The 27500-nt window shown below is 35.4% G+C and overlaps 1 protein-coding gene across 6 annotated transcripts in view; it reads right to left on the bottom strand.

The window, feature by feature from the left end:
- LOC145247526 (uncharacterized) overlaps positions 1-27500 on the bottom strand; it is a 225468-nt gene that overhangs the window by 177127 nt on the left and 20841 nt on the right. For 4 of the 6 annotated variants that reach the window (XM_080109349.1, XM_080109350.1, XM_080109353.1 and 1 more), the window contains exon 2: positions 1201-1236. The exons of the other annotated variants lie outside the window; for them this stretch is intronic. In XM_080109349.1, coding sequence (XP_079965475.1) covers positions 1201-1236 — 36 coding nt within the window. The remainder of the gene's footprint in view (positions 1-1200; positions 1237-27500) is intronic. 6 annotated transcript variants of the gene reach the window in all.

Below are 27500 nucleotides of genomic sequence, written 5' to 3'. Positions count from 1 at the left end.
TTAAAAATATACCTGCATTCGTGCACACAAATACATATAGTTATAAATGTACATATTGTATACACAGATATACATATATATACACACATACACATGCATACATATGTACATAAATATACGCTCGTACACATACATATAGACATAAATATACGCACGTACACATACGTATATACAAAATATACCCACATACGCATACATATATACATAAATATACGCACATACACATGCATATAGAAATAAATATACGCACATACACATACATATAAACATTAATATACGTACATACACATACATATAAACATTAATATACTCACATACACATGCATATAGACATAAATATGCGCACATACACATACGTATTTACATAAATACATGCACGTACACATACATATATACATCAATATACACATATACACAGGCACATATACATAAATATACGCACGTACACATACATATGGACATAAATATACGCACATACACATGTACATAAATATACGCACATACACATAAATATACGAACATACACATAAATATACGCACATACACATATACATAACTAAACGCACGCATACATACATACATACATATACGCACATTCATGTAGATATATACATAAAGATACACATGTAGATCAATATATACACGTACACACATATATACACTTACACACATATATACACGTACACACATATATACACGTACACACATATATACATATATAAATATACGCACGTACACATACATATATACATAGATATACGCATATACACATACATATAGACATAAATATACGCACATACACATACATAACTTTACAATATACACACATGCACATACATACATACATACATACATACATACATACATACATACATACATACATACATACATAAGCGATATCAGATAAAATCCGTGACTAGTGTAATTTATCATGCTATTCCACTGTCGATAGCTTAAAACATTCGTGATAAAGACGAAGCAAACATCCTTATGACGGCTGAAAATAAAAATTCAATTTCGTTTGTTTTTAAGCTTTGGTTAACATTTTTCAGATCATTGTTATTAAGTTCATGTCAAATTGTTATAGTGATGTCATTTATTTTCCTCATGCGTACAAATGGCGTGGGGGAGGGGGCTATGGGTTAACATAATTTACATTGGCAAGAAAAAAAAATGGTTCGGGCAACAAATTGTACGTACACGCTTCAAGTAATCCACTAGCGATGACTTTAATACCTGTTAAAAAAAATGGCGCTAAGCTTGTAAAAAAATAAAACATCATCATCAATAACAACAACAACAACAACAACAACAACAACAACAATAACAAAACAATAATTAGTTATCTTTAAGTTTATTCACCTCGTGTTTACAAATGCTCTGTGCAGAGAGAGCTCTCGGTTGCAAAATGAAACGAGTTTTTTTTTTGTTTCTTGTTTTCTTAAACTGCATTTTTTTTTTTTAAATAAGCAAAACAACAAAAATTTTTTTTGTTCGTTTGCTTATATAAAAAAAAAATACAATTTGAAAAAAAAAAAAAAAAAAAAAAAAAAAATTCTTTCATTTTGCAGACGACAACTCCGCGCGAAGCCTTTGTATACATTGGGTGAATGGGTGACTAAACTTGAAGATGACCAAACAAATATCATTTCAAGATATGATCAGAATAAAATGCGGGGGATATGTTTGACAAGTAAAGGAAAAAATATTTCATTGAAATGTAATAAATAACAAATTAAAATCAAACATTATTAGATTAGGTGGAAAAATAATGTTTTTTGCACCAACCTAATACCCCCCCCCCGCAAAAAAAAAAAAAAAAAAAAAAAAAAACTCGTTTCAAAGCTAGAAATGACGGTTGCAGACGAAAGAAGTAGATTCGATTTGACTGGTAGGATTTCTTTGTGGAATTCGTTTAATTTTACTTCAGTCGAAGTTCTCAGAAATCAAAGGGGCCCCACTTCCTGGGACGAACACTTTATCGCTATATGAGGTAGAGACAGATATTCGAATATTTCATTAACGTTCGCCTTTACATCTTTAAAACTGAATTAGTGAAGAAGTTGAGAACATGATTTCTCTCCCCAATTAACCATTTAAGTATGTTATTGTATATCGTTTTTGTAGTCTCTTTATCTTATTGGATTCCAGGTCAAGAATTTATCTAGTCTGGTGGAGTATCCAGCTTAGCGCTGTTACATCACTTGTAGAAGGTGCAGGTGCATCTATACCGAGATGTTATTTGGGCTGCGACTACTACGTTATTTTGATTATTTAGTTAAGGTTTACTTGTAGGGGAAGTATCCTCATGCTAGGTTGTCCTGACAAACCTCCGACAGAGAAACCTTAGACACTTAAGGATAGTGTCTAGTAGGCATTTAAGTTTCTCTCTAAGATTTTCTGTTGTGTGTTGCCATCTGCCTTTTAACGCTGATTTACAGATCACCTCAAACATTACACATGACAGAATGTTTGGTTTTGGAGGCAGAGTAGATGGTGACCCGATCCGGCATGAAACTTCAAATGGTTGGTATAACCTTTGGAAGAAGAATACTGTCATTTTTCACATTTCCAGTTTTCATACTCTATGCGATTAAAAAAAAAAAAATGTACATCGACACACATACTTACAAACATGTATATACACATATTCATGTACAACGATACTCCCGGACTAATCAGATTGTCAGTTCAATAATGAAGAATATTATGAGACGATTGAAATGGAAGAATGAAATGAAAAATTATTTATAAAGACAGTGTATAACAAGTCTTTGTTGACATTGGATTTGAAGACGACTACGTTGTAGCCGACAGGGAAGCAGTTTTGCAAGAGAGACTAACGTTCATTTATTATGGGAGGGGGGGTTAGATCAGAGAGCGCTTGGGATAGAGCTTAAAATAAGGCATTTTTACTTCCATGACTGATGTAAATAATACCTTGTTGAACTGTCACCTTTAATAACCCAAATTCTACTCAAATTACGCAATTAACGATTACAACACTATCATCTTACATTCATTAACCCTTATCCTCGAGCGGCCTTCGGACCTTGATAAGTGGTGAAGCCTTTGTAAAAAAAAAAAAAAAGAAAAAAAAAAGAAAGAAAAATGCAGTATCAGAATGGATATTATATTTTGCTCCTAGCCAATAGACCAAGGTCTAATTTTGATTGAATAAATACATTCTAAAAGAGTTACTCCTTTTTTATTCCGCCACTGGTGAGAAAAAAAAAAAGACAAAAAAAAAACAAAAAAAAAACGAACGAGGTTGTACTGTTTTGCACCCGTTTTGTAAAATCGAATTTCTTGTTTTGTCTTTTTAATGCAGTATCGGTTTTCACCACGAGAGACCTATTCTGTGATAAAGCATGTTTTATCACAGGCCGCCGCCGTTGAAAGCTGAACCGCCCATTTTGTGCTATCTTCTTGGCCTTCGGGACAAGATCAAAGTGTAGTATCTGTTCTTCAGATGCTGATTGCTGCACTTCTATTTCTTGTTCTCTTTCGGTGGAGGAGAAATCCTTCACGACTGAGACAATTTTTATTTTTGTACCTTTTCTCCACGTTAAAAAACGACCCTGGTGTCTAACTCTGTCCCGTGGGGAGGCATAGTAAATAGGTACAATTACTATCACATAAGCCTAACTCTAACCCTGACACTAGTCACGTAATAATATCAACGAGAATCGTCCCTGCGAATCGAAAAACAGCAACAAAAAAAAAAAAGCAAATAAAAGTAAAATGAAATAAAATACGGTTCTTATCCAGAATTCAAAATAAAAAAAATACAGAAAGTCTTTACGATATACATATCCGACCCTGAATGAACATGCCATATTCCAAAAATCTCGTAAATTGATCAAGTATGATTTTTTAATATATATATATATATATATATATATATATATATATATATATATATATATATGTATATATATATGTATGTATGTATGTATGTCAGGTCATGTCATGTGCTACTGGTACCATGTAACCCAGTACTACCTGCCTCATGGTCGGGTCACCGGCGACTAAACTGGTTCCCCCACCAGACTTGTTTGGTGAGGAGGGCGGCTAGTCTCCCTGAAGGATTAAAAACAAGACCTTCCAAAGGGCGAATGAACTCTTTTTCTGGGTCAACGGCGTGGTAGTACCTGTTAGGGTCCCAACTATGGGTTAAATAGAAACCGACGTGAAAACAGCAAATATATTCTATTAAAAATATTTTCTTCAAAATCTTTGGATTCGGCATTAAATAACTCAAAAAGGGTTGATATGCCGTAAAACAAAAACAACTAACCAACCAACCGACTGCCCCCCTGCAGAGGGTAAAAGTCCCTCAATGGGGGTCCTGGATATGACCTTGAACTAATCCAGTGGTGAGGCCCCAGCTTGTGGGCTTTGGGGAGTGTGGGACCACCCTTTAATTACCATTGCTCCCAGGTCCACTTTGACCCAGAGTGGTCGTACATGTTAGGGTCCCAACTATGGGTTAAATAGAAACCGACGTGAAAACAACAAATATATTCTATTAAAAAATTTTTTCTTCAAAATGTTTGGATTCGGCATTAAATAATCCGAAAAGGGTTGATATGCCGTAAAACAAAAACAAACAACCAACCCATCTTATGGCACCTTTGACAAAAAAAAAAAAAAAAAAAAAGTCACGGCTCAATTGAAGCGAAATTTAGTACTGTGAAATTGATCAGAAGCTGTTAGACGGCATGTCCTGGAAAAAGGTGTATATTGTCAACTAACGATATCATACAGACAGATTGCTGAAATGGCCATCACCATGGGCGGGTTGAATTGGATTCCTCCAAAACAGGACATTTCAAAAAAGATATAAAATTCACAAGCAGCTCCCGATCGCTTGTATAATCCTGTTAGGGAAGATGCCGTTTTCTGGGTGAAGTAAATTTATTGCTTACTGCCTGAGGTGTCCCTATCTTGTAACGTTTTACCTGTAATCAATACTACATGCTGCACTGACAGAATTTTAATTGTGACCGAAACAAAATTATGTACATGACGTTTTACCTGTAACAAAAACTATTTTACGATTCATAATCTTTTATTTGTAAGAGAACCTATATAACATTCCTAACGTAGATTACTCCAGACAAGGCATGAAACCACTTGATATAATCTCTCTCTCGCTCTCGCTCTCGCTCTCTCTCTCTCTCTCTCTCTCTCTCTCTCTCTCTCTCTCTCTCTTTATTAACAGTAGGACATAATAAAGAAAAGAGGAGGAATATTGGAATAGTCCAGTATCAATAAATAGGGAAGGTTGCGATACTATTAATTAATGTAATACCCATAATGTTATCTTTCGATGTGAAATTCATAGGAGGAGAAGTGTAGTGTCTGTTTTATGGTCATAACACTATACCCCAACGAGTTTCTCCTCCTCTGGGAAGCGGTAGTATAGTATCTGTGATGTGGTCACGATACCATCCTCCAAGGCATTACCCCCACCTTTCTTCCTTGAGAAGATAAAATGATAATATCGTGTAAAATTTTGAATTATATATTTTTATTTCGTAAAAGAAATTCCAGAAAAAAAAAGAAAAGAAAGAAATTAGCCACTCAAAAATTGGGGAAAGGGGTCTATTGTCATCCTTGTCACTGGACCTTTGGTCTACACTAATCCTAGCCAGAGTTCTCAGTCACCATAATACCACAAACACACCCGGGATCGTCATATTAAGATTCCCAAATATAATGTTTCTTTGTTTTTTTTTTGTTTTTTGTTTTTTAAATATGAATATATATTATATGTAGAAATAAAATTGTATTGTTTGTGATCCTTGTTGCCAGTTCTGATTCTGCTAAAATTGTTTTACGATTGTGCTCTTATAAAACAGTAAACGTCGTCTAACACGAAAGCAATTATTGCTTCCAAAATGGAAGATGACTTTCTGCCAACGTTTGTCTGATAATAGGTGAACCATTGTTTGGCTGTATGCTTAAAAAAAAGTGAAACGACTGTGAAATAATTAGCCTCCGAGGAAAACATTTGTGTTCCATTCAGGCGAGCAAATAGAATGAGAACATTCCTAAATTCAAAACATCTGAATGTTATTTAGATTTGCGGCGCTATGGACAAAAATGGTAATGGTAAAAGAAAAATAAAAAATAAAAAAAAACTAAAAAAAAAAAACTTAGCCTTCATAAACAATAGAATAACAAGAATTTGGTCCTTGTTTTAGAATTTATTAACGAAAGCCACGTGTTATTTTGAATTGTCAGAGTTTACAAAATTCTACAGAGATAACTGCAAAACTGTTTTGGCTACAATACAGACAATATATGTACAGGATAATCTCCTAACCCGAAAAACGTGTCCGTGACATTCTAAAGTTTCGATCCGTATATTCAATGTAATAATAAAAAAAGAAGAAAAAGAATTTCCTAATACGAATATAGATAAGGAATTCTCAGTATTTTCTGGCACCCCACGTATTTTGATATGTTCCCCGTTTCTTCTAGTTTTTCAAAATTATTGTCTGTGCGGACCGCAAATAAAGTTTGCAAAGGGCCGCACGCTGTTCTAGACAATACGATGAGTAACATAGACACATAACATTTTTGTCTGCCTGCTTCCCACCTGACTACAACCTGGATGTCTTCAAGTCCAACGTAAACAAATTCCTGATGAACCGCCCCCTTAACTAGACACTTTATTAAATCTCCACACTAACGTACTGTACTTGCAATAACCCTTATCCCTGAGTGGCTTCCGGGCCTTGATAAGTGGTGACCACCGTGTAAAACAAAAAAAAAGAGTCCATGCATATACACTCATGAGTAAAAAAAAAAAAAAAAAAAAAAAAAATGGGCCAAGAGTGAAAGAAGGAAGAAATCGATTTTTCAATATTTTCCCATAAATTTTTGTTAATCTTAACTGAAAATTTCTATTTTGCAGATCATTATTATTATAGCATATAATAATAAGTGGAAAAATTAATCCTAAATATGGTAGGACCGCATCTTGGCGAGGATATAAAAAACCGAATTGCAGGATTAAGGCAGTCCAAAATGATTTACAAGCAGATTTTTTATATTTTAAGAAAAGAAAATGTAAAAACATTTCTATCTGTAGTGAAGCGAATTGGTCAAAGGTTTGAAGTCGAATGCTTGGTAAAAGGGAAATCTGGATCTGGTCGCCCTAGAGCATCCACTCTGAAGGACGACCACAGGCTTAAATTAACTGTTTCGAAGGATTAAAGGAAAACTTATGTTAACCATAGCAAAAAATTCAAAACAGGGGCTGGAAATTCTTTCTAGATATGCAATATTTAGACAAATGAAAGGAATGGGATGTTCTTCTAAAAGGTGTGCAAAGCGAATAGAATAGCATCTCCTCTTCACAGTGTTCCACTTTAATTGAGAGCATGTCTAAAAGGATTGATCTTTTAAAGAAATCAAAAGGGAATGCGATTCCATCCTAAGCATTTATTAAAGTAAATGTCTTGTTCTGTGTTATTAGTCTTGTTTAAGTTTCTTTATTCAATTGTTCTTTGTTCAATATAGCTTTTAGTGCAATAAATTGCTCACGAGTGTGTGTGTGTGTATATATATATATATATAAGTCTGAGCCTGAAGAATCTTAGCGTGGATGAAACGCGGAATATTCTGTGTAGCTTAATTGCCATATATATTTTTATAACTTACTACTACTATATATAATTATAAAATACCTACAGACACTAGCGTTTCATCCTTTCGGGAATCATCAGTGCAGGGTGTCATGATTAACACCAGTCGATAAATTCGAACCCAGCAACAAAAGCCATCTCTGGCTTCATTAACAAGGACCTAATCCATTCGGCTATCGTTAACCGCGAGACATATTGTTGAAATTTAAACATTTATTTTTTAAATACTTTTTAACGTCTGTCAGTATGCTCTAATCATTATATGATGATCTGCGCATAAGAGCTAAATTGATCGTCTTTATTTCAACCGAAAGTGCTCAACGATAAGAAACGAGTTTCAGGCATCAGTAAGATGTATTCCAATTCGTGCTGTAGCTGTTCATTTGAACCTGAAATCATAAAAATTGGTCAGTCATCTCATAAGAGGTATAGCTATAACATAATTTTCTAGAGTCTACGACAATTTTATATGCCTGTACAAAAATGTCTGGAAACTTATTTAAAGCACCTTGTAGATAGCGATTATGCTTGTCCTAATATTTCGGGAGTAAAATCCCTTCATCAAAGATGGCCAGAATTGTTTATGTGAGATTAAAATTTTAAACATTCTGCTGTGAAATGATTAACCATTCAGGAAAACATTTGTCTTTCATTTAAATACGCAAATAGAGTGTTTTTCTAAATTCTAAACATCTGAATGTTATTTACACTTGGGCAATCATGAAAAATATGGAAAAAAGAAAGGATTTTTCAAAAATATATCAAATAAAACAAATTTAGACTTTATAGCAAGGCGGCAAGACGTTTTTTTTCTGGAATGAAAGCCACGTGTCATTTAGATTTGTGAGTTAAAAGATTATCTAAATAAATATTTAAAATATTCTTCTTCTTCTAATTATTATTATTATTATTATTTATTATTATTATTATTATTATTATTATTTACTCACTTGGATAAATCACACAGGCCATCTTCAAAGAGTTCTCTTTGAGAACAACTTGTGGTGTTCTCTGGAGTCTGAGTGACAACAAATCTCCCCAGATTTCCAGTACGCTACACCTTTTTCAATAACTTTTGCCAATGAATTTGCATTATCGTAACAGCCCCTTACTACTGACTTCTCGTTTACGGCGACCATTGGTCATCACTGGAATTCAGATGGCAAACAGCCTCCTCAAGATTACAGTCCTCTTTGCGCTCATCCAGCAAAGGTCTGGTTAGTGCTTTCTCCCCTCTGTCTTTTCATTCTCGACCCTCGTCAATTATTTGGTGTGCCATCAGTTTATGGTGAGACCAAAAAATAAATAAATAAATAAAAATAATAATAATTGAGGGAAGGCAGGGGAACACGAGTGGGGGTTATCTTACAATTATACAGTTTCAGTTTTCATGTGATGTTCCTTGGTGTTTTACATCTGTAGCAGTTTCTGTATGTCTGGCTTGCACCTGCAGCTTGTGCGCGTTAGTTTCCGCATTCAAGGGGTTTCCTTAATATTCCAGCCATTTTCATTATTGAGATCCGTTCCATCTTCTCAGCCATTCCTCTGATTCCAATCTCTCCGATTCTTTTTTCAAAATTTTTGCAGTATTGTTTCTAGCACTCATACTATTAGCAGTGTTATCTTAACTTTTTTCATCTTTCATATCTCTTTGAGCTCTCTGACCAGTTCAATGTATTTGCTCTGCTTCTTTGTCTCCTCTATGCTTTGCTGGAATGGCAAAATCTATAATCTGGCAGGACTTCTTGTTAACTAGTATGACATGCGATATTGTTATTATCATATTCATTTACTTCACAGTGTTGTTATGTTTTACACCGGTTAATTTTTTTTTTACTCAAGAGTGAGTTTTTACATCAAAGCTAGTGAACATATCCAAAGGGTCAGTTAGATGGAAAGCACTTCGCATAGAATGTTTGCTATGCCAAACTGAACTGACTTCTAGGTGATGTTGTACTTGATTTTTAAAGAGGTATACTGTTTCTCCTGATCATCTGGAATTGAGCCAACCACCTATGATTGGCACGATGCTGCTAAGTTGATGCCGTTTGGGCAAGCCACATCAATAATTTTGGCATTCATTGGTCTTTTTGTTTACAACTACAATATCCGGTTTCCTGTCAGTTATCTCACGGTCACACTGAACTATGAAATCCCAGAGAATTTTCCTCACTTTCTACTACCGCTTCTGGGTGATGTTGGAACCACTTGTCCATCACTTGGATTCCAAACTTCTGGCACAAGCTCTAAGACAGATTCGCACATACTTTGTCATGACCTCCTTTGCGTTCTTTTTTAGCACACTAACAATGTGTGATACTGTCTCAAGCGTTACACCAAACAGCCTGCACTTATCAAAACAATCCTTCCAAAAGATGTTTCTATTGGCTACAGTTGTATTTAATGCTTGCTCCTGAGCAACAAATATAAGAGTTTCATAATTTTATTTATTGCGAACTATTATCCTCATCTTTTTAGTTGTGGTTTCAGGACGTTTCAGCCTACTATTCCTCTGGCCTTCGTCAGGTGGTAACCACGACCGAATAGAAACTCCGAATCAATGGTAAGCGGCTGTTGCGATAATGCAAATTCATTTGCAAATATTACCAGAAGAGATGGAGCCGAGTGAGATGGCCGTGTGGCCCTTGGGTGGTGGTGAGAGCCTTTTAAGCTGGTGTCGAGGCAGCAGGGTTTTGTTAATGTAATGGCAGACGAAATGAACAGTTAGAAAAAAAAAGAAGAAGCATTTTTTGGAAAGTAATGGTAATAAATGCCTTTTGTTAAAAAAGAAACAAAAATCGAGTCGGATTTTTGTTTCTTTTTTATTTGTTTGTTTGTTCCGGCAACGTTACAATATACAACCTAAACATATTATTAATATTATTATTATTATTATTGTTTTTTTTTATTATTATTATTATTGTTGTTTTTCTTGCTGTTATTATTATTTTTGTTGCTGTTATTATTATTATTGTTGTTTATTATTATTATTATTATTATTATTATTATTATTATTATTATTATTATATCGTTTCTACTCACTAGTTTTTACACATATCGTCATCAGAGATTATCTACAGACAACAACCTGTGGTGTTCCCTAGAGTCTGAGTGACAACAAATCTCCCCAGATTTTCAGTACTCTATCTCATTTGATCATTCATTTGCATTATGGCAACAACCACTTTCCATTGATTTATCACTGTAATTTGGATGGCAAATGATTACTATTATTATTATTAATATTGATATTAATATTCTTCTTATTATCATTGCTATGTGTACAAGCTATGAGTTCTCACACAGGTTATCATCAGAGGTCGCTCACTGACAACTACCGGTGCGACAACAAGCCTCCCTAAGGTCCTAGTCCTCTTCACACTCATCCAGTGGAGGTCTGGTTAGTGCTTTCTCTCCTCGGTCTTTCCATCCTCCTTGACCCTTTTAGTTGGTATAGTGTAAATTGTTGACAGCCCTTAAAATAATAATACTAATAATAATAATAATAATAATAATAATAATAACTAGCGGGATCTGTGGAAATTCCACAGCGGACACTTTCATATGTAATATATTGATGTTGGCATTCTGTAGATGTTCAGCGTAAATGGAGATACCCTGATATTATTGTAGCTCTTTTGTTAAAACTGCAAAAGTATTTATCTAAGCTAGCAGGGACATCTGGTGTAGCCCCGTTCTAAAATACGCTTAAATATGTTTGTATATATTATCATAGAGTCAATTCGATTTTTATATATTATAAAATTGTGATTTCAAAAGTCAAAAAAATATATTCATATGACTTGAGTGCATCAGCTTGAATCGAAAACGAAACCAAAACTATATATATATATATATATATATATATATATATATATATATATATATATATATATATCACGTGAATGCCATCAGTTATAATCGAAATCGAAACCAAAAGGCATGAAGAAGTCTTAGTAAAAATATTTATAAAAGCAATAGATGACTTAAGTGCCATTAGCTATAATCGAAACCGAAACCAAACCTTACAAAGAATTCGTGGTAAATTATTTATTACAATAAATGGTCAGTCATAACAATTAAATGACAGTGACTTGGAAGAAAAAAGATGTAAACGTGACACACAAAATAACAACCACGCTATTGTATTTATAGAGAGATAATTATACAACTTTTTTTTTTCAAGTTAATGACGTGATAATCCTATGTTCTACAGTTTGAACTAATGTTACTGCTGTTTGATGGAGAAATAAACATCACTGAATAATTTTTGTATCTATTTTTTTTCACTTTTTATGGCATTAAAGTAGAGGATTACATTCCTTTTACAGAAGAATCTTGCTTTACGCTTCAGTAGAAACTAATAGAATGTTCCACCCATTAGAAGAATATATATATATATTAGCAGGAAGACCCGACTTTGCCTGGGATTGAATAAAGATCAACGAATGTTTCACTCTCCTATATTTTATTGCTATTGAAATCGTTGAACTCACCCATCTTTCAATCAAATCGATTGCCTGCTCTAGTTGGGGACGCCCTATGGTGCACCGTGAAGAAGCTCCGCATGTCACCCCACAGTGCCTTAGTCCACAATACATTGTAAACTATATTGCACTTTAAAGAATCTACTATTGATCTTATAAAATTATTTTTATATAATGGCTTACATTAAAGTTTAAAATGCAAAAGTCAAGTATCATGGTTCAGTTGTGCTCTAAACAGGAAAATTTATTTCGAACGCGCCCTTATCATATCAAAGAACCTGCTGTTGATTTCATATGCCCGACCCTTCTGTTTGGGCGCTAATAAACTTCTCAACTGCACTTGTGATGTTATACTGTATAAGTTTTTTTTTTTTTCGATTATCGATACTTAGCGAAGACATTCCAGTACAGAACCTATCTAAGAACACTGCCAGCCACATAAAATACATTTGCGTAAAAAAAAAAAAAAATCAACCCAGCCGTATCGGAGTCCATAAATCATTTATGCTCGACAGCGAACATATGTACCATCTAATATACAAAGAGTAGTCAATCTTTTTCTCGATTTTTTGTCATCGATAGCTTTCTTCCTACAAAATCAGTATTTGATTCTGATTTATTAATACTTCTGCCAGATCGCTGTAGTATGTTTTTAAGAAAGATAAAAAGTAATTTGATTTATTTCGTTCCATGAAATACTTTCACCAGACTATTGGGAGGTGATGGTGCTTCAGTGGTTAATGACACGGACTGGCGATGTGGATGTTCCATGATCGAATCCAGTTAGTTCCGCAAAAATAATTTTCACTTAGGGATGTTGGCAACCTTCACATGACCCCCACCCGTAATGTCTTTCAAGAAAAGATTCTGACAAGAAAAATATTGTGTCAACCAATGTTAACAATAGAATCCTCAAATTCATACAATATGATGATGATGACCAGGTTATTTTCAGATTAACGTCATCTTAAAAAAAAACAAACAAACAACAACAACAACAACAACAACAACAACAACAAAAAAACGGTGGTAACTCTGTATTCATTAATACAGATTGACTTCCCTTTGTTTGGAGCTAAAAATAATATTTAAGATAATAAAACGACATAGGTTTGAAAAAAAATCAAATTGCCAGTAAACAGATTCCCAGACAACGCCGGATAGGTCAGCTAGTTTTGAATAAAACGAATTACATTAATTCCCTGTTCATGTTTGTTAACAGTCAAGTTATTTTTGGCAGGGCCTCGTGCTATTCTGGTTTGGCAGAGGAGAGAAACGATATTTTATTTCCCGTTTTCGTTGTTACGACTTTCATTATCCAAAGTCAAACTTACTTTTGTCGTCGTTGGCACACACTTAAACCTGGTGCAACACATTCCATACCTCTAGAAAGGTGAAGTTCGTCAAGAGCAGCTAAATGAGACCTTAACAAAACGCATGCGAAAACAAAACATAGTTCCAATAACAGTACTAATATTACAGTTTTATTTAAAGGCAAAGTAGAATGTATTATATAGAATATGAATAGAATTGTAGTACTTTCGAAACAATTATATATATATATATATATATATATATATATATATATATATATATATAGGGGGGGGATCATCACTTATCAAGGCCCAAAAACCACAGTAGTCAATTGGAAAATATAGCAATCGTTAGTAATGGAAATTCGGCAAATTTGTTAACTTAAGTGGGACGGCTCATCAATAACTTCTTTATGTTGGACTTGAAGACAGTCATATTGTAGTCAGCTGGAAAGCAGGTAAAAGGAAGAGAGTTCCACAGGTGTGCAGTTCTAAGAAAGAAACTTTGTTAATGGAATCTACGTTTAGGTTTAGGCACAGATAAAGAGTGGGGGAAATTATTGATAGTGTTTTCAGCCAAACGAGTGTTACTTGTGAAAGTTTGGCGAGGGTGGGGCATAGATTGGAACTCAGACGAGCACTTGTCATGAAAATAACGACAAAGCAAAGACAGACTCGCAACATCTCTTCTGTGAGAAAGAGGTTGCAAGGAAAAGAAAAGGAAATCCGCCACGAAAGATAGTGTTTTAGTCTATTTTGAACTTTGTCAAGAAGATTTAAATCGACAAATATGATTTTTTTTCTTTTGCATATTTTAAAACTAAACGTTGATTAGAACTGACTTTTCCAGAGCATTCATCGTCAAGCACAAATATCAGCTGACGTGATATTGTAAACAAAGACAGACGAAATTTTATGAATAACATGATCATTATTATTATTATTATTATTATTATTGCGAATTAGTTTATTTATCGTAATATATATTAATCAGTAGAGGATTGGCTCTTTTATAATACATACGCAATCCGCATAAATTAAAATATCATGTTTAAGCGTATTGTACGACGGGGCAACGCTAGGTTGCCAGCTAATCGTAATATATTTGAAACAAAAGAAATTATATATATATATATATATATATATATATATATATATATATATATATATATATATATGATTACTTAATTTAATAACATAAATTAATATACGAAAGTATAAATTTATGCGTAAACTTTAAGCATTTACTTTAACAGTGCTCAATACGTAGATAGAGCTAAGTACTAAGTTATAAAATATATATGGCAATTAAGTTACACAGAATATTCCGCGGAATATTCTGTGTAGCTTAATTGCCATATATATTTTATAGCTTACTGTATATATATATATATATATATATATATATATATATATATATATAATGAATAAAAACATAGCTATGTTCCAAGATCCAAGGTTTTATTTATCTTAACAATCAGTTCTTTCAACATAAAACTTCGGTACTATTTACAGACCTGTTTCGTTTATATAGAAAAATCATTATTTTGATGTTTATATTGAATTTTTCCTTACTATACTCGTCAGAAAAAATACCAGAATTTTTTTGGGGATAGAAATAAGCATGACCATATAATATAGGAAATGAAGCATGTATAGAAGAATTTATATGGCGTGTTTATTTAGGTTGCCATCTTTGGAACATTGCATGATTATATATATTAGTGGTCTGGCAAGGCCACAGAGGAGACAATCAAGCAGAGAGAGAGAGAGAGAGAGAGAGAGAGAGAGAGAGAGAGAGAGAGAGAGAGGGCAATTTGTTTATGTATTTTGATAGTGTCATTATTTTATACTAATCCTCAAGATTCAATGGGTTAGTGCACCGTACTTAAATACAAAGTTTGTAAGTTCGAGCCTCATCCGGGGCATAATTATTTTTACTCTAATTTCGTCCCAAAATGAACTTAATTATTTTAATTTACAATATAAAGCAGAATATTTAGTTTTCACTTCATTGTATTTCATTTTCCTGTAATCTATGTAATTTACGAAAAGAAAAACAAAAAAGACTTCTGGTAAGGCCCCTTGACATTCATGACCTTTTCTAGTCTTCAATATTTAAAAGTTTTTCAATAAAGGCGTAGTTTCTGTTACAGGCAGGCATTAAAGATTTATTATAATAAGATAGAAGAAGCGAGTTAACACTCTGTCGGATGTTACTTTCTTATCTTCCTATTGAAGAGTTCTAACTGGTGTACGTAATCATGTTTATGTGAAAAAAAAAAAAAAAAAAAAAAAAAAAAAAAACGATGCGAAAGCGGCAAGATCCGCATACCTTTCCCAAAATAGTCGATGCTTAAAATACGCCCCATTCTTCCACATCCTTCGGCTGTAGAAGCAATACGGCCTGTCATTTATCCAGTTTCTTTTTGGCTTTAGACGTCTCCACATTCTTTTTGTTGTTTTTAATTAAAAGAAAACCATCTAAAGCCCCCTCCCCTCAAGCTGTAATCATCAAACATTAAAATATTCTTAACGTATCATGTTCATCTTCATCATTTTCATCATCATTTTCATCATCAGCATCAGCATCAGTTTAACGTCTGTTTTACATGCTTGCGCGCATTGGATAGCTTTTAAGAAATTGGCTTCCTAACCAACCTATCCCTGACCGGGTCTCTATTTTTCTCTCTTCCTCCTAAATCCATCCTCATCACGTCTTTCCGGGTTTTCCTTGGCTCTCCGCTGTGAACTGAACCCACTACCTCAACTGTTCTCCATCTACTAACCCAAGAACTCTCATCTGTTCTTTCGTTGTGGCTATACCCTCCAAGTCTCCTTAAAGACTCACATTGCGCATCATCCATCGTATCTTTGATATATCATTTCTCTCCATGCAACGCATGTCCTTAACTCTCGTTGGCCACGTTTCACTTCCGTGCGTTGTCACACCGCGTACACATGCCTGCCTGACTTTTTCTCTTTCTCCTCCTCCTCCTTTTTTCTTCTCCTTCTCCTCCCGTTTATACGGCATATAGGTATTTTATTTATCTCCTCTCTCTGGCATGTTAGACACAAGGTCAAGTCTGATTTTTTAAAAGTTTAGTACTTATGTTTAACTGTACCTTTTTTCCTTTTTACTTTAGATGACTAAATTCGTTTGGAACAAGTTGAGATCCATTTCTAAGTTAAAAAAAAAAAAAAAAAAAAAAAAAAATCACTCGTACACCATGGCTCAGACAAATGACTTTTTTCCTTTCATCTATTTAATTTTATTTTTAAAACATAAATAAACTAATATCTATCTATCTATCTATCTATCTCGTTCTCTTCATATCTATCTATCTATCTTTCGGTCTGTTCATATCTATCTATCTATCTATCTATCTATCTATCTGTTCATATCTATCAATCAATCAATCTATCTATCTATCTGTTCATATCTATCAATCAATCAATCTATCTATCTATCTATCTATCTATCCAAAATAAGCACAATAATTTCAGTTTTGTGTGTCCAGCAAACCTATTAATAAAATGTTTATTATCAAAAATTATTTTGATTCAAGTATTTTACGAAGCGAACACTGTAAAGCGTTAGCGAACCGACAAAATCAGCTAGGGTATATAAATAATTTCAATTATACAAATTGTTAAGGATTATGCAAGGTGCTTTTAACCACTTAATCACCATTCACCAAGGCCCAGAGGCTACTCAAGGATAAGAGTTAATGGGTACCGTAATGCAAATTTGACAAGTTACTTTATTTTAGAGGACGGCTCCTCAAGAACTTGTTCACATTGGACTTAAAAACAGCCATGTTATTGTCAATCGAGAAGCATCTCCGTGGTATTGTGTTCTACAGACAACAGTTCTAGGAAACAAACTCTGCTCATGGAATTTTCGCTTAGATTTAGGCACAGATAGGAAGGGAAATTGCTGATAGCTGTAGCTAGTCGGGTGTTTACCGCGAAAGACATACAGAGGGGAATCATAGAATGGAGCTCAGTCGAGCACCTGCCATGAAAAGAAGAGAGGGCCTCTCGACGTCTCTTCTATGAGAAAGAGGCAACAGAGGAGAAAATGATATCTCACGGCAGATTTCGAAGTCGGTTTTGTATCCTGCCGAGGCAGAAAAGGGTTCTCTGAGCAATTCTTCCCCAGATGTGGCAACAGTACTCCGTTTTAGAGCGTGTTTGGCTCTCATATATGGTAGAGGATTGCATCGGGAGTGAGATACCTTCTGGAGCGGTAGAATGATCCAACCATTTTTCCAGCGATCTAGGTAACGGATTTGATGCATGTGTTCAATTTCAGTCTAAGATTTAGACTACTACAATATATAAGTATTTTATTTACTTTCTCTGTAGAAAGTTAGACACACGCTCAGATGTGATTTTGGAAAGCAAGTACACTAGGATTAACGCACTCTGGCCTTAAAATGCCAGAGCAGTCCCGTTAATATTTGCAGTATTGGCGCCTCAGGTGATTAATAACAACATAACCCCTTCTAAAGAGTGGATTAACTGAGACTAAACAGACTTTACCTCAGCCTGACAGTAACAAAGTCAGTCGGACTGATTGTCGAAGACGTATACCTCAAGCTGTGCCAGATAAGTACACAGGATGTAGGTATGTCCTAATTTGAATTATCTAAATCATGTGGAGATTTCGAGTTTAGATTGATTTTTCTTTTTATCTAAACAATTAGACCATGGCGAAGTGTAATTCAGCGTTGAATCGACTCATTTATTGTTCGAAATAATTACTCATCATATTCATTACGACAATTCGACGTGGAAATCTCATAATAGAGAGTGCAATCAAGTGTAACGCTTATATTCTCTCTCTCTCTCTCTGGCTCTCTATCTCTCTCTCCCTCTCTCTCGCTCGCTCTTATTCTCTCTCTCTCACTAATTCTGACTGCGTTACTATTTTTGTTCCTCTACGTGACTCCCTCCCTCCCTTACCTTCTCTAGGTATCTGTTCCAGTCTGCTTATTGCCCCATTCTCTTTCTATCTTTCTCTCTCTTTCTCTCTTTCTCCCCTCTCTCTCACATACTCACTTCCACAGGGTAGAACGATAAAATTGTCCTCCTAAAGAAAATAACGCTACAGCTTTATTTTAAAACTTTTATTGAAAAAATCAGTTCAGGTAACTTGATTATGTAGTACTGCTGACTTTAGCCTCAATCACCGTCTTGATCCGGGCCCGGAACTGGAAGCATGCCTTTTCCACGAGCAAATACTCAGCAAATGGCAGCAATCACGCTGACTTTGGTGTTGTGGGAGATCATGTTGGTGATGTTCTTGACGTATGATCAAACGAAGTAGTCCAGTGGGTTCAGGTCGGTGGAGGAGAGGGAGGCGCGTGAGAGAAGGGTCCACAGTCGTAGCACTCCTTCTGAAGCCACGCCTGGGTCTTTTTGGGCTTGTGGCCTTGCGCCAAGTCCTACTAACACACCTAGGGTCTGCCAGCAACCACCTGATTGCACCAGGGGATCAACACACTCTTCAGCACATCCAGGTACACTTTGGTGTTGATTTTTAAGCTAACTTCAAAAATGTGAGGTGGCATTATGTGGCCCCCAGTTGAAACCAAACCAAATATCAATACACACACAAAAAAAATTATATATATATATATATATATATATATATATATATATATATATATATATATATATATATATATATATATATATATATGACTGTTCAGTCTTGACAGATTATGGATACCCACTGAATAGAGCCTGCGTATGAAATTTTTGTAGCAAGAATTGCACAAACTCCAATCACACCCTTCCTGAGTCGGCACTGTTTTTAATTCTAGTTGCAAGTCTATATAAGGACGATTGGAGACAATGCCGAGATAACCGGATAATACATACAGCGCCAAGTATTTCGAAATTGTAAACCTATCTAGTACTGTTCAGGTCCATCGTTGCTTAACTTGAGTCATCTGGCGAGAACCAGTGTGTCAACGTGATTATGCTGTATATATATATATATATATATATATATATATATATATATATATATATATATATATAAAGAGAGAGAGAATAAAAAATTTAAAATGGTGATATGAATACGAATATTAATATTTATAGGATAATCCTATCCAGATGAAAAGTGCTCAATATTCGAGATAGAGCATCAATATATGAAAGGAGTTAAAATGTTTTCAAATTGTAATTTACAACATTTATTGTTCATACACACGGAATAAAAGATAAGGATAATTATTTCTTTATTGCATGGAGTTTCAGAAATTGGATTTTGTCCTCAGACGAAAAGCAGTTAGCAAAAGATCTTATATATATATAGACTTGCAATAATTTTGCCGGTGAGCAAAAAAGTTTGAAAGCTTAAAAATTTGAAAGAAGTAACGTTTGAAAGATATTAGACAAATGTTTGTTCAAAATAGACATTTGGCGAGGTTATTTGTGGGCACTGCTCCCGTTCGTCAATCGGTAAAACTGCTGACTATCAACGCGATGGTTCTAGGTTCAATCTTTGGTTTGGGAGAGATGCTAGTCTAGCGACACTGATGAGTTGTGAAACAATGAAACAGGATTGTATGTCGATGACTATATATATCTATATCTATATATATATATATATATATTTTTTTTTTTTTCTTATAATATATACCAAATACTTATTTAAGAAGCTCAGTGTAATTACAGAGCAATATAGTGAATAAATGACAAAAAAAAACTATATTCCAAAATTCATTATGTTGACCATCTTATTATTTATTCCTTAAATTTAGTTGATATTTACAATTCAATTCTGTCAAGAATTGTAAATGTCAACTGAATTAAAGGAATAAATAATAAGTTGGTCAACATCATGAATTTTGGAATATAGTTTTTTTGTCATTTATTCACTATATTGCTCTGTAATTACATTGAGCTTTTTAATATAATATACAAATGCAAAAAGGATATTCAAATTGAAGTCCAAATATAAACATGTATTTAGATAGTTACAAGATCCAAGAAGTGAAGTTGGTTGAAATTTGGTAAAATCCGTAAATCCATCGCTGACGTGCAAATCCATAGACTTAGGATGAAAATACTCTTATTTCAGGTTTACGGATGACTTGTCTAAATACGATCAAACCAGCCGCACACTCAAACAAAACCAATTCATCTCCCCCTTTGAGGTTGTTTAGTTCTTAGGCGATTAGCAATAAACTAACTCTTTCCCAAAGAGAAAACGCAAAGTCTGGGTGGGTAGGCCGCCCCCTAGAACTGCACAGAACTAACCTCCCGCCGCAATATCAACCGCGGCCGGATCATTACAGAAATGGTCTGATCTCTGTTGATTTTGGAGGTCCAGGATAAAAATCCATAGTCGAGGCTTGCATTCACAAATATCCACCGACTTCAACCATTTTAACATGTCTGATTATCTCCCACTTTACCATGTCTGGTTATCTCCCACTTTACCGCAAGAACACAGAAAGACACATGCCTGGACTTGGAGTCTTGACTAGAGAATTCAAACTAGAATGAGACACCCAGGTTTTCATGTGCTTTAGACGAAACCTGCAGCATTTTTTTTTTTTGAATTTTCACCCCAGACAAGACACAGTGCCACTTTGATGTAAGGGGCTATTATTTGGGAGATAATTGTAGGAATACTATGTAGGGAGTTGAGCAGCAAGATATCTGTTTACATTACACTTGAACTTCTGCATGTCAATACAGTTGGGGAAGCAGGAACCTGGAAGGGAATTCCAAAGTCTAGCAGTTCTGGGAAAGAAACTATTAGAGTAGAAGGCTTTCTAGCATCTGGGGATCTCTGCTGTATAGGGGTGGGATTTTGCTGCTTGTCAGGGTTGTTGGGGTATTTACGTCGAGGGGGTACAAAGGCTTGTAGTTCATTGAGCATCTACCGCTAAACAATACAAGCCAAGATAAACTTTATTTAAATAATCTTAAACCAGCTTTTGAATTTTTAATATACGTTAATACTGTATATATATTTTCTCTACCATTCTCCTTCGACCCAAAACTGCCCCCCCCAAAACACATCTCTGCCAGCATAGATGCAGCACTTTCCCTAGATATTAGCGCACAAGTACATGTATTTGATGACTTCAGTGTCCACCACAGTAATTGACATAGTTTCTCTGGTTACACGGACGCAGCTGGTAGCATCACACAAAAGTTTTCTGTATCCCATTTCTTATCGCAAGCAGTCACATTCCCGACCCGTCTTCTAGATTGACAGGATCAGAAAGCCTGACTTCTAAATTTTCTTCTGACCACAGTTCGCAAGGATTGTGTAACAACGTCCACACCCCATTCAGGAATGTTGATCATGCTGTCGTAATGGTAGACATCGCTCTAAACTATAGATCCCAAGTTAAAGAGTTATTACTCAGAAAGGCAAGGTACTACAAGAAGCCAGACTGGGAAGCCATCAGGGATCACACCAGAAACGCTCCTGAGGAACAGGGTGCAAGTGAGGCTCTTAAATGGTTCAAAGCACCAACTAAAGCACATATTCGCACACACATTCTTACACGGAGTGAACCACTCTTCCCGAGGGTTTACTTCTACTTGCGCAGCTGCCAAGGCAGCATGTATACTGCAGACTTATCTGACATAAATCCAGTGCAAATAGATAAAAGTATACAGAAGATAAATAGGTAATCATTTCTAACAAATTTGAATTTTGTTCTAATAATTTAAATGTAGTTTATAAATAGAAACTTTTTTTTTCTGTTCGTTTAGGTGGTTGGTTGGTTGTTTTTCTTTTACGGCATATCAACCCTTTTCAGGTTATTTAATGCCGAATCCAGTGATTTTGAAGAAATTTTTTTTAATAGAATATATATATTTTTTTTTTTTTTCAAGTCGGTTTCTATTTAAAACCCATAATTGGGACCCTAACAGGTACTACCACACCGGGTCAGAGTGGATCTGGGAGCAATGGCAATCAAAGGGTGGCTCCACGCTTCCAAAAGCCCGCAAGCTGGGGCCTCACCATCGGATATAGTTTAAGGTCATATCCAGGACCATGTTCGTTTAGATATCACAGATAACAATAAGTATCTCATTTCTATAACGTCGTTTTCGCAGCTGATGTGCGTTACATGTTGGCCATGGTGATACAAAATGACTTTGCTTTCCATTGTACATCTGTTTATTGTACATCTGTTTTTTCAGCTAAAGCTTGGTTTAACATGTCCATATCATTGTTGGCTCCAGTTTGAGCACCTTCAGAAGCTAAAAATAATTGACAATCAGACAAGACCCGGTGCCACTTTGATGTAAAGGGCTATTATTTGGGACACGCATTCTCACACGGAAGTTCTATAGTAAACCACTCTTCCCGATGGTTCACTTCTACTTGCACAGCTGCCATGGCAGCATGCATACTGCAGACTTATCTGACATAAATCCAGTACATAATAGATAAAAGTATACAGAAGCTAGAAATAACTGTAAGAGTGTGAATAGCCGCAGCTAAGAGAAAGCGTACTGAAATCACCAGAGAATGAAACTTAGGAACTGCAGATTTCTGGAAAATTTATAACATTATAGTAAATAATAAACAGTCAACAATCCCGCACTATCCAACAACACTGAGGTTGTTTGCACGGCAACTGAGAAGGCAAACCTGTTTGCCCGACAGTTTACCTCCAATTTCATTTTAAGCCCACTCCCTCCTAAATTTCCCTTTGTGGACAGAAGCCACACTCAATGGTCCGAAAATCACTTCTTCCCATGTCCATGATGCCATAAAAAACCTAGACACCTTGAAGGCGTGAGTGTCTGTTCTCATCCCTGCTATACTATTAAAAAAAAACGCTTCACTGAGGTTGCCCCGGTCCTCTGTGGGAGATGTCCTTTTCTCTTCGCTGCAACCTCTGTCTCACAGAAGAGATGTTGCAAATTTGTCTCTGCTTTATCGTTATTTTCATGGAAAGTGTTCGACTGAGCTTCAATCTATGGTCCCCCCTCGCCAAACTTTCACAAGAAACACTAGACTAGCTGAAAACATTATCAATAATTTTCCCCACTCTTTATCTGTACCTAAACCTAAACATAGATTCCATGATCAAAGTTTCTTCCTTAGAACTGCACGCCTGTGGAATTGTCTTCCGTTTTCCTGCTTTCCAGCTGTCTATAATATGGTTGTCTTCAAGTCCAACGTGAACAAGTTTCTGATGAGCCGTTCCACTTAGGTTAACAAATTTACCGAACTTCCATTACTATCGATTACTATATTGTCCTTTTGACTACTCTACACTCTTTAACCCTTATCCTTGAGTGGCCTATCGGCCTTGATAAGTGGTGACGTCTATGTAAAAAAACAAAAACAAAAAAAAACACTTCAATAATTGCCTTACCAAATCTTTCTTTCCTGACTGCTGAAAAATTGCTTCTGTGATACCAGTTTTCAAGAATTCTGGCGAAAGAACTGACTGGCTCAATTATTGCCCAATTAGCCTCCTCCCTCCCTTCGCCAAAATCTTTGAGTCCATAATCAATCAAACACTAGTCTACACTACATAGATTATAAATTTCTTTCTGACCGACAGTATGAATTTAGGCAGGCTCGTTCTACTGCAGATATCCTAACTGTAATCTTTGAATGTGTATACCATACACTGAATAAGGCAGGAAAGTCTATGGCAATAGTTCTAGATATATATAAGGCCTTTGACAGGGTACAGCACGATGGTCTCATAACAATTAGATCATATTGTATTACTAGACACATACTTAGCATAACCAAATCCTTCTTGGATAAGAGAAAGATACATGTTATCTATCTCTAGTCTAGCCGCACTGATGAGCTGTGATACAGCAAAACAGTACTGTATGTGGATGACTATTTTTAAGCCTCTCGCTCCCCCCCCCTCCCTGGATAGAGCGGCGTCTTAAATTGATTTCACCCACTGCTTAATTAGCGTTAATGCAAAACTCCCCGTTTGTTTGTAAATAAACAAGCAGTTCGAGCACTATAAAAACGGTGGGCAAGTGTTTAAAATAATGGACATTTGATGAGGTCGTTTACAGGAATCGATCCCATTGGCTGATGGTTAGAACAGCCAACTATCAACTAGATGGTTGTAGGTTCAATCTCTGGCTAGGGATGAGTGCTAGTCTAGCCGCAGTGATGAGCTGCGATACAGTGAAACAGTACTGTATGTGGATGACTATATTTTAATTCCCCCACCCCTCCTTCGATAGAGCACTATTATAAAATGATTTCGCTCACTGCCTAATTAGTGTTAATGCAAAGCTCTTTGTTTATAAATAAACAAGCAGATCGAGCACTGTAAAAGGGGTGAGCAAGTATCGGTATAAATGGACATCTGATGAGGTCGTTTACGGGCACTGAGCCCGTAGGTTGGAAGTTTGGAACTGCCGACTATCAACCAGAGAAATGTCAACTAGATGGTTGTAGGTTCAATAATCGGTGACTAGGGATGGGTGCAAATCTAGCCGCATTGATGAGCTACGATACAGTGAAACAGTAATGTAAGAGAGAGAGAGAGAGAGAGAGAGAGAGAGAGAGAGAGAGAGAGAGAGAGAGAGAGAGAGATTAATATAAAAGTAGAAACGCTGAATCTCAACAGCATATGTATAGCACTTACCAATCATTGAGCCTCTTCTGAATGAGTCAAGAGGACATTGTAAGTGTTTCTCACAAAAATACCTCCTACTTAATGAATTGATAAGTGAAAAAATCTATTTGTATTCATTTGTATATTTTGTGAACTGTTTCAGTGTATAGTATGAGTGCAATAGCGAGGCTTGCACCATTTCTCGTAACAACTGATTACTAAAGCCGAACCAGTTTATAGAGCAGGAACTTAACTTCTCTTGTCTACTCGCACTGTTGCAACTGACCGACAATACAACACCTGGATATCGATTTGAGAGGTGTTATATATATTATATAAACTTCTTTCTTTTTTTTCAGTTTTATTTCTCTTATGTCACCGTGACATTTACTGGGTAGATTTCGATGAGCATTATATTTCATTTTCGAGTTTTGAGCGATTTTCCAGTAACTCCCAAAATGACGGTCTCATGTCAGCCATTTTTGTTCTCGTTCTAATGTAACAACTCGACACTACTTGTTTTTTAAATTAAAAAAAAAAACAAAAACAAAAAAACGCTTTCAAATAAGTTAAAACACACCCAAAGAAAAAATAAAACTTATTCAGATAGGTAGAAGAATCACGCATATTGCCTTTGGTAACATTTATTTGTTATATACAGGGTGTACATAAAGTCCGTGTGCACCATAAAAAAATGTATAACTTTATTTGTATTTTAAATAATTTGTAAAAAGGATTAGAAAGTAAATAAAAAACTGTTTTTAAAGGTTTTATTCACATCTAAGTTTTCACAAGTCCTTCATCATTAGCAATACGACTGGTAATGCGCGGCTTTCGGGCCAGGATTGATGCTTCACTTCAGTTAACTGGTCCTTGGTCAAATGTAGGGGAAACCCTTAATACTTTAAAAAAAAATTTTTTATTACATTTTCACCCTAAACAAGGCACATTGCCACTTTGGTGTAGGGGGCTACTATCAGGGGCAGCAACTACTGGGGTACTATGCAGGGATTTGGGCAGCAAGATGTTGGTTCACGTTGCACTTGAACTTCTGCATGTCAGTACAGTTGGGGAAGCAATGACCTGGAATGGAATTCCAAAGTCTAGCGGTTCTGGGGAAGAAACTACTGGAGTAGAAAGATCTTTTACATCTAGGGATCTCTACAGTGTGGGGGTGGGATTTTGCAGCTTGTCGGGTCTGTCGAGGGTGTTCACGCCGTGGGGGCACAAGTGCTTGCAGTTCATCAGAGCATTCACGATTAAAATACTTGTAGAACAGGCAGAGGGATGCAACGTTTCGTCGATGGGACAGAGGCCGAAGCTTTGATGCCAGTACGAAGACAATTACTATTTATTTGGATACTGCCGGAGTGCCCCCTTTTGTGGAGGAGCTGCCCCCCCCCCTCATTAAAAACGACCTTGTGTCACATTTGCTTTCGTGGGGGAAGCAAATAAATAAATAAAACAACGTGTAACGCGATTTTGCAGGTCATAGAAAACATTTTCCGTTTTTAAACATGCACACAAACTTTATGGGCATCTGTATTTGTTTCTTTACCGTTTTTTTTTTTGTAGTTTATTGTGTATAGTAAAACATACCCGAATTTATATTTTGTAATTTGACAGATGTTCGCCAATACTAATACACAATATTTTCTTTCAAGCACGTGTCATTGTTTAGTTTACATGTTTTTTTTAGCAAGATAAGAGTCACGGTCATTATTTACTTATTGATCTGTTTATAAATATTTGCCAGCTTTTCAGACAAAATCCATCTGCCAACCAATCAAATTAGCCACGAAGCCACAACTGTACACTTCAAATCATTGATTGACCGACTTATTTATTAGCAGAACCAGATTTGCCCTCAAGGGGTCTAAGCTATGTTCTCAAATGCGGGATAAGTAACTCTTCTACTTACCTGGATAAGTTTTTGGTGTTTTAACTTATTTTAAAGCGTTTATTCTGTTAAATTGAATTAAAGTGCATAAAGGTATTTGTTTTTTACAATAAACAACAGAACGAAAAAGTAGTAAAAAAAAATCATATCTATACATATATACATGTTATTTCAGGTTAATATTTTCAAGAGGTGAAGCAACCAACGAATTTTAACGAGGTTCATACAAGAGTGCTCAATATCGAAGTAGCGGAAAAAAATACTTTCTATTTGTTTTAAATAAGCATTTATATGTCACTACACATTCATGAGCATGTTTCGGTCAGTTAGTTATTACCAGAGACTTCTTCAGGCGAGACAGCTTTGAAAAAGGTTTCTAGTTATTGTAACCAGCTGACTGAAACATGCTCATGAATGTGTGGCGGCATATAAATGCTTATGTAAAACAGATAAAAAGTACATATATAACAAACTACCAAAACGTCTGGTGCTGCCCGGTCGTTAAATACACATGAATTTGATATTTTGATTTATGCAGA

Source organism: Euprymna scolopes, chromosome 25, assembly GCF_053919585.1.
Source record: "Euprymna scolopes isolate OS-2025 chromosome 25, ASM5391958v1, whole genome shotgun sequence".
In the NCBI taxonomy this organism is placed as follows: Eukaryota; Metazoa; Mollusca; class Cephalopoda; order Sepiida; family Sepiolidae; genus Euprymna; species Euprymna scolopes.
Note: the sequence above shows the minus strand (reverse complement) of the source record. Positions and strands in the feature narration are given on the sequence as shown.